The sequence below is a fragment of the Hippichthys cyanospilos genome, chromosome 1 (assembly GCF_059441005.1).
Source record: "Hippichthys cyanospilos isolate Australia breed blue-spotted pipefish chromosome 1, RoL_Hcya_1.0, whole genome shotgun sequence".
Lineage (NCBI taxonomy): Eukaryota > Metazoa > Chordata > Actinopteri > Syngnathiformes > Syngnathidae > Hippichthys > Hippichthys cyanospilos.
Genome location: NC_142369.1, coordinates 32,061,864 through 32,070,000, shown reverse-complemented (window position 1 = coordinate 32,070,000; position 8,137 = coordinate 32,061,864). Strand labels below are relative to the sequence as shown.

Here is an 8,137-nt window from a genome sequence, read left to right as displayed (position 1 = left end):
ACTGGCTTGGGAGAAATCTGTATTGGATTGATGGTGTGAACAGTCATATAGCTGCTGTCAAATTGTCTGCTGATGGCTCACCACACAGTGTCATCCTTGATGAAGACCTGGATCAGCCTCGTTCCCTGGCACTATTCCCAGAAAAGGGGTATTTATTTTATTTTTCCCACTGTGAGAAGTCCTTAATTTTTGTTCATCCTAAAGAGTTTATATTTCTTTTTTTTATTTTATTTTTATCACCGCTCATGCTAGATTGATGTTCTGGACAGAAATTGGTAATGTAGTCAAGATTGAAAGATCTGGAATGGATGGCTCAGAACGACGGGCAGTGGTGAACTCTAGTTTAGGCTGGCCAGGTGGTGTGGCAGTAGACATGCTTGCTGACAGAATCTACTGGACGGATGAGAGGCTAAAAGCAATAGGCTCTGCAACACTTGATGGAGATGGCATTCAGGTAGAATTTTACAGGAAAACATCCCAGAAGAGAAAAAAAAATGCAACTCTCTAGTATGTAATAGTCTCAGTTGAATGTCCTATAAAATGGTGTTTACTTTTTTTTTTTTTTTTTTTTTTTTGTACTTCAGATCTTACAGATGAAAGAGACTGCCAATCCTTTCGCCCTGGCTGTGTTTAATGACATACTCTACTGGTCTGATGCCAAAAGAAGAGTGGTCCAGGCTGCTCATAAAATAACAGGCAAAAATGTTCGCGTTCTCTTGAAGAGACCAAAACAACCTTTTGGTGTAAAGGCAAGTCAATTATGGATGGGGATGGGTGAAAATTTGTATCAAAGCTTGCTTTGTCACACTCTACAACTTGTGATCATACTGTATAGCTTCTCAACTACAATTTGTATAAATGATAATGCTGAATTCAGTCTTTCTAAATTTTACTGTACCCCTCCCCTCCCCACACACCCATCTCAAACTTTAGATTATCCACCAAGTATTACAGCAAAGCAAATATAATCCTTGCAAAAAGCCTTGTTCACACTTGTGTGTTTTGGGCCCGGGACTCAAAGCTGTATGCAAGTGTCCTACTGATCTTATACTGGCTGAAGATGGTCTGACTTGCACCAACTTGGTTGACACAGCCTTCTTGTTGATGTTATCTCCCTCCACCGTCACTAAGGTTTGTATCTTGTCAAGTTTTGCATCTCCTCGCTTTCTGGTTAAAACCAGGAAAGATTCTGCAACTGGTCTAAAATTGATCAGACACGGGTATGGACCTCTGAATGCGTTTTTCAGATTTACCTGCAGGCCCGACACACTTCAGAGGAACTGAAGGGCTGGCCTGAACATACAGCTTTGCAGGTACCAAGTATCAATGAAGCAGCAATAATGGACTACAGCCTACATAACCACACCCTGCTTTTGGCCGATGATGGGACAAGTTCCCTCACTTCCTTCAAGCTTAAGGACTTTAATTTAGTCTCAGAAGGACAGCTTCTCAAGATCTTTAGTGACACAATCACTGCTATGGCCTTGGACTGGGTAACTTTCAATATCTACTGGAGCAGCAATAAGCAACCCCGCTTGCATGTCACCTCCAACAGTGGTGTATATACTGCTGTTTTGATAAAAGATAATATTGGTGTAGTGGAATCCATTGCCCTCCACCCACCGAGGGGCAGCGTCTGTTTCACCAATCAGGGTCTGCAGGGCACAAGCCCAGTAGCTACTGTAGAGTGCGCCCACATGGATGGCTCTGAGAGAAGGATAGTGTGGAAGAATGGTGTCCAACCAAAGTCTCTTGTCTTCTCAACAAATGGAGAAACTATTCTTTGGGCTGACACTGGTAAGAACTGCCTCTGTTTAAGATGCAAGATTTGTTCATTCTGCAATTTGAAGATATGTATAAGCTATTGTGCAATAATAATAAAAAACATTTGCTTTTTTTTTTAAGGTCTTGATGTGATTGCATCTGTTTATCTCGATGGCTCTGGATACAAAGAATTCAAAAAGGCGGACGGCTTGGTTGCAGTAACTCTCAGTGAAGACACACTCATCTGGATGACAGTCAGTGGTAATAACTTGAATAACAACTGACCCAAAGATAATTTTCATCAGTATTCCAAAGCAAACAGTCCTTTTTTCTTTTTTTTTTTTTTTTTTTTCTCAGATAAAACCAGGCTCTGGTATACAGATAACCAGCAGCAGAGCAAGTTGTGGTTTGAGGTTGGCACAAAAGTGATTAGTATGAAAGCAGTTAGCAAATCTAGTGAGACAGGTTTGTAAAACTTACACTTTCAGTTAGAATTGTGATCAGCGTATCATTTTTTGAAGTTGTCCTATATGTGACAGGCTCGAACCGCTGTAAAATAAAGAATGGCAATTGCCAACACCTGTGCTTGGCCACGCCAAATGCTCGAACATGCAGGTGTGCTCATGACTACATCAATGTGAACGCTACGCACTGTTCCCCAGAGCAACGTTGCCCAGCTGGCAGTAGGTCATGTATGGACCAACTATCCTGCCAGTCTGATGAAAAGTTTTGTGATGGGCATGTAGATTGTGATGACCATTCAGATGAGAATTGTGAGTTTTTATTTTTTTTTCCTTCTTTTAAAAGGAAGGTGTTGCTCAGAGTAACTGCGATTGTGATGTCATGTAACATTTGAATCTCTCTTTGCAGGTGTCCATGTCAAATCTAGCTTTAGAGTCAAGGTACCTGCCATCACCCAGTCTCCCATCTTCCAGACATCACAAACACCTCATCCAGTCTCTGGTTTTAGCACTACTACAAATGGCAGCAAACAGCTTCTAAATATGAATGCTGAAACGTGTCGCCGGACACGCTGTAGCGGAAACGGACGCTGTGTTGAGATAAGTACCGAAACCACTTGTGTGTGTTCAGAGGGCTACAGTGGCGATTCATGTCAGAACAAAACCATACCAGTCCCTATTGTATTTGGAGCGGCTGGCCTTTGTGCAGTGGTGATCATTGCTGTGATTGCCGTCTTGATAAAATGGAAGAAGAGTGACCGCTCAAGGTTTTTTTTTTTTTTTTTAAATATTAACCAATATAATACACTGTGGACATTAACTGGTACTCCGTAAACCAACATGTACTGTATCATTAGTTTTGTCTATGCTGTACTTCCTTCCTGCAGGAGGGCAAATCCAGAAGCGGTGCGGGAAACTAGTATGATTGACCTAGACAGCAAACCTGCAGTGGCTCTTACTGCACAGACTTCAGTTGCAGACCATGGGAAAAAATGAGGTAAAAAAAGAAATGGAACTTGCACCATGTCACAATTTGTGCTAAAACATTTTTCCCTCTCCCCAGGAACATGCATCTATCAACTAATTTGGTGCAGAAAGTCTTTTTAAATAAAGTTTGCATCTTCCATGTTTTTTGTAGTTGTTTGATGTGCTTTACTGGTTAAAGCCAAGCATCACATGAAATGTAATGCACAGCATGTATTGCCAGCTTTGACTATTTTACTTTTTTTTTTTTTTTTTTTTAACCCTTCGGGGCTTGTGAAAAACACTACACTTTGTTTTTCTTTCAAAAAATGGCACTGTTTTTGAAGTGTCATATCAAAACAATTTATGAATATATTTTTACATTCAACCACTCTGTTCAGTGGCTTCAGAGCTATCCATACACATCAAATAACATATACTGTATGCCTTTTTTGCTAATGGCAAAACTAATGTGTGTGGGTTAGGCTATGTAAATGTATACATGTGCGTGTGTGTATTATGACAGATCATTGAATATGTCAATAAGTAATAGCAACAGAATTTGCTTATGCATGCTCAGCTTTTGACAAGGATAGTTTATCACAACACATCACAATGTTTGGACAAAAAATTGGCTCTGCTTTTGAGGTGTCATAACAAAGGCGCTTTTTTTTTTCTTTTTTCTAAACTTTAAAACTCAAGGCCCGGGGGCCAGATCCATATTTTATGTGGCCCGCGAAATGATGATTTGATTTCCAAGTTTCTGAATAAAATACCAAAGTTTTAAGTGGTCTTCAACTTTTTTAAGTTTTGGGGAGAAGAAAAAAAACTTTTGTTCTCGATCATTCTTTTGAACAATTTTAACAGACTTCTGCTTTCAACACTGGTTAAACACTGGAACTTAAAAATTTGAATTGTCATTTTAGCCCTCTGAGAGAAACTAATTATGTGGCCCTCGAAAAAAATGACTTTGTATGGTTCCCCTCTCAATAGGGGTGTCAATGTTATTAACTCTGTTTGCCAAAAAAGTGGAAACACATAAGCTAGAACAATAGCTCCCAACCTTGTGTACCCTGGAAGCTTTGACACACCATCAGTACTCCTTCACTCTTCACTTGCCAAAATGATTCTCCGAAAGCAGAATGTAAGATGACTGATTAGTGACTTTATTTTGTATCCTTAATTTGAACTTTTTTTTTTTCTCACTCAAATGAAAAACAGCAATGTTGCTTGAAAGTACTGTAATGCAAAAAAAAAACACTTTAAAACAAAACAACCTAGAGCTTACTTGAACAAGTTCCCTTTAAACAGACATTTATACTTAAGTAACAGGAGAACACTTAAGAATATTTAAACCCACTGTAGCAGTTAAACCTCTTTTCATCAGTCATCTCAGCTTTACTGAGACACTTGAGCTGACAGGCGATTAAAGTGATTTTATTGATCTTTACCAGCCCGTGCACACATGCCCAAAGGTTACACAGACCTCAGGTTGGCAAACACTGGTGACGAGGATTAGCAGGAACAGAAAATAACTGAAAAAATATACAATGTAAGTATTTACTCAACTTACAATATCCATCTCTTTTCAATCATATTTGCAATAAGTCAGATGATAGCTGGCAAAGTTGACAGGTTAATCTTGGCGCTGCTCTGCATTTGTCTCTGGCTCATTGTCATTCGCTGGCTCTGGATGCTGCTGTTGAGGCTGCTGGATGAGACCTCCATCCTGTGCGGTGTTGTAAGAGCCGCAACCAGTGCACTTCATCCCCAGAACGTGGAAAGGCACTGTACAGTGGGCTTGACAGTCGTTACACATAATCTTGAGCATAGAGGGGGAAAATAAAATAAATGATAAAGCAAAGAAAGGAGTATACATGTTTTTAATAGCATGAATAAAAACCATGTGCGCATGTGCCAACATTGTCATAATCATTTAAACACAAAGCCAGAGTTGGGTAATCTTTGAGCTAATCTCAAACCCGTCATTGACGGAAAGCTCAGTGCGCGCTTCCGAACGTACGGCGACTGCTTTTAACGTGAAGTCTTGAAAAACACAGTATGGAGATTAACTGTCTGTACTGACTTAGATTAATGGATGGAAACCCACAAAAGTTGGTGGTGAATTTGGGTATTTATTTTTTCTCCTCAAGATGTTGCGTCAAAACACATGCGTGAAAAATGCGGAAGTGGTCACTGGAGGATTGTCCAACTCTGGAGAAACAAAAAAAAAAAAGCACCATACCTTGACGGTGGTACCCTGGTATTCAGTGGGCATTGGTGACAGGGCAATCTCTTTGTCTATCTGAGCCCAGTGCTCTTGCATGTTCCAGACAGAATGCATGCACAGAGGGCAGCGACAAGCACTGCAACAAAGCGGGAAGGGTAACATTTAAAACAAAAAGGCTGAAATATTCTACAAGGACAACAAAATATATTGGCCAATTACTGTGCAATAGTCATACCTTATTCTGACCATGTCATCAAAACAGCTCCTGCAAGAACAAACCTCATTTTATAGCTTCCCTGATCTTTAAAATGGCATTAACTATTAAAAAAAGGTCAGGCATCATATTAAAGAGTAATACTTATGAAGAAGGTGACCACAAGGAAGAACATGCGCTCCAATTCTAGAAGTGTGGATATCCTAGGCGTACACATAAAATTTAAAGTCTGTAAATGAATGTTTTTTTTTTTTTTCTTTCCTTACTATGTCTGCTTAATACATTTCATTACCTCCATACATACTGGGCAGTTTTGTCTGGAGACATTCTCAACACACTGGAAGAGAAGAAAAAAAAATTAAAAGTTAACAAAAAGTTCCTTATACCCAGAAGCTATTTATTATTTGAAATGTTCAAGGCGATGGACACTAATAATCACTTTGTGGTTCCCTTTCAGGTCCTGTGCTAAACACAAATTGCACTTGTCACAATGGAAATACTTCTCTCTTGGCCCAATCCTGAGGGGACCAAAATTGAGCAAATTACATCGATGACAAAAAAGAAATAAAAATAAAGATACATTAAAAAGAAACATTAATTCATGTTAGATTTTTGCATGAGATGTTTAGACTAAGTTCCAAGTAAAACAAAAAAACAAAAACCGTATTGACTCACCTACATATGCCACAGGGAAGACAGTGGTACTGTTTCTTATCCTTGTCAAACAAGTGGCAAATGTCACAGTAATACTCTCCAAACTGCACATGACACTGTTGGCATTCCTGTTGTGCCTACAAAGGGTGAGAACAAAAAACTAGACAGGGCTCTTAAGAAATACAATGCAAAAAAACTGGTGCAATATATGATTGCATGTCCAACAAAATACTCCTTGTTTTTATGTGGTGTACTTTTTTCAAGTACAGTGCTCGCTCACCACTTTGCATTTCACCTTTGTGGCTTCAGTGCTCTACAACCGTGTTATAAAGACCAAGTGGAGATAGGGTACCACATTTCAACAATAATGTGGTGATGGAGTAAAAGATAATGACGTAACTCACCTGTTGTAATGTTTGACACTCAGAACATTGAACCTCTTCCACTTTAAATCGGTCCATCTGGTGGTTCTCCTCTGCATCATGGCACAGCCTACACACATACAGTTTACCACAGCAAGGTGCCTAAACAAAACAAATATTTGTGTTGTTGTTAATATTATTTTTATTAGTATGTCATAACTTAGAGAGTTAAGTACAACTGTAGGCAATTATATCCAATTTTCAAGCACCCGAGCTATTTGTTTTACTCAGGGTGATGACATAAAATCAAGCTTGTAAAGTCTTCAACCATATCATATACATATATAAAATTTAGATGTGCTCTAAAAATGTGAGATATCGCCACCTAGGGGCAGACTTAGGAGAAAACGTAATTCAATTTATCCATCCATCCATCCATTTTCTAGCCGCTTATCCCCACAGGGATCGCAGGCTTGCTGGTGCCATTCTCAGCTGGCTTCGGGCAGTAGGCAGGGGACACCCAGAACTGGTTGCTTGCAAATTGAAATCTAATGATGTACAATACCGTATGATAGATGACCTGTGGGCAATTAGGAATACAAAAGCCTCTCGGAACGCATTATGTATTGGTACAAGTTACAGTCACACACGTTCATAGGTTGCCATATTGCTCATTCCTCGAGTCGTTTTTGAAAGTTGGTAATATTCGTGAAAATCGGAGCATCCCGACAGGGGTGTCCCGTTAATTAACAGCATTACTAATAAGTCAGAAACCGCTAATACCTTAACCGCTGAACATTGTTTGGTTTGCAACTGTTAAAACGAAAGCAATATTAGTGCCTCGCTAGCCATTAAGCTCATCGTATGTCACTGAATAATAGCTGTTTTGTGTGATTTACAGAAAGCATTTAGAATAACATTCCGCGATATGAAGTTAAATAAAACGTTACCTAACAGAATATAAAGTACGTCCGATTTCCCAAATGTTACGACTATCTTATTCACACGTAGACAGGCAATAGCGAGTGAAGGCTAGGCTCATTGTTTGAATCGGTCAACGCAAATAATTCTCGTGCCAGAACTGCAATCTTACAATCCCTCAATTGTATGAAACGGGTTTAAGAATTCCCTCAACGAAGAATTGACAACTAGAGAAGTGAACTCACTTTTAATAAGCAGCTACGGGTATAATGCTTACAACCCACAGGTGCCGCCATGTTAGTTCCACCACCAGGAGCCTCTTTGCTTTTTTTCTTACATTTGCTTGGCGATTATTTCTTCTTCGACGGCCTCAATTTTTAACAATATCCGACCACGTTTATTTTATACTGCCTTCCATTGGACGTAACCCGCTACTGACACACATTCACCAAGCAACGGACGACCACAATATTCAACATTTTAGTTCTATTTGGTACTAAAATGACTAATATATGCTACGATTTTCCATGTTGCTGTGCCTCAGTGGACGCTGCAATCAAGAACGCAC

At 39.5% G+C, this 8,137-nt stretch overlaps 2 protein-coding genes across 2 annotated transcripts in view; one reads left to right on the top strand and one right to left on the bottom strand.

Annotated features, from left to right (window-relative positions):
- Nucleotides 1-3,361, top strand: part of lrp13a (low-density lipoprotein receptor related-protein 13 a) — an 8,425-nt gene extending 5,064 nt beyond the window's left edge. Inside the window, exons 11-21 of the mRNA XM_088413449.1 lie at nt 1-148; nt 253-454; nt 585-749; nt 934-1,131; nt 1,248-1,797; nt 1,906-2,025; nt 2,122-2,229; nt 2,304-2,537; nt 2,635-2,992; nt 3,113-3,222; nt 3,289-3,361. The exon at nt 1-148 is cut by the window's left edge and continues 27 nt beyond it. Coding sequence (XP_088269575.1) covers nt 1-148; nt 253-454; nt 585-749; nt 934-1,131; nt 1,248-1,797; nt 1,906-2,025; nt 2,122-2,229; nt 2,304-2,537; nt 2,635-2,992; nt 3,113-3,221 — 2,192 coding nt within the window. The 3' untranslated portion in view covers nt 3,222; nt 3,289-3,361. The remainder of the gene's footprint in view (nt 149-252; nt 455-584; nt 750-933; nt 1,132-1,247; nt 1,798-1,905; nt 2,026-2,121; nt 2,230-2,303; nt 2,538-2,634; nt 2,993-3,112; nt 3,223-3,288) is intronic.
- A 972-nt stretch (nt 3,362-4,333) lies between these two features.
- On the bottom strand, nt 4,334-7,967 carry rchy1 (ring finger and CHY zinc finger domain containing 1). The gene is made up of 9 exons (XM_088415154.1): nt 7,815-7,967; nt 6,691-6,810; nt 6,308-6,423; nt 6,072-6,150; nt 5,925-5,969; nt 5,777-5,835; nt 5,654-5,683; nt 5,434-5,554; nt 4,334-5,010 (listed from the first exon to the last, which is right to left on the bottom strand). The coding sequence occupies exons 1-9, from the start codon at nt 7,863-7,865 to the stop codon at nt 4,825-4,827; spliced, it is 807 nt and encodes a 268-aa protein (XP_088271280.1). The 5' UTR covers nt 7,866-7,967; the 3' UTR covers nt 4,334-4,824.
- Between the last annotated feature and the right edge of the window lie 170 nt (nt 7,968-8,137).

What these genes read in the sequence shown, in the direction of transcription:
- rchy1 (XM_088415154.1), bottom strand. Translation starts at nt 7,865, where the DNA reads ATGGCGGCACCTGTGGGTTGTAAGCATTATACCCGTAGCTGCTTATTA. An exon ending in AGTGTCAAACATTACAACAG is followed by an intron (nt 6,424 to 6,690) that starts GTGAGTTACGTC and finishes CACCCTTTGTAG; the next exon opens with GCACAACAGGAATGCCAACA. An exon ending in TGTGGTCACCTTCTTCATAA is followed by an intron (nt 5,684 to 5,776) that starts GTATTACTCTTT and finishes TTGTTCTTGCAG; the next exon opens with GAGCTGTTTTGATGACATGG.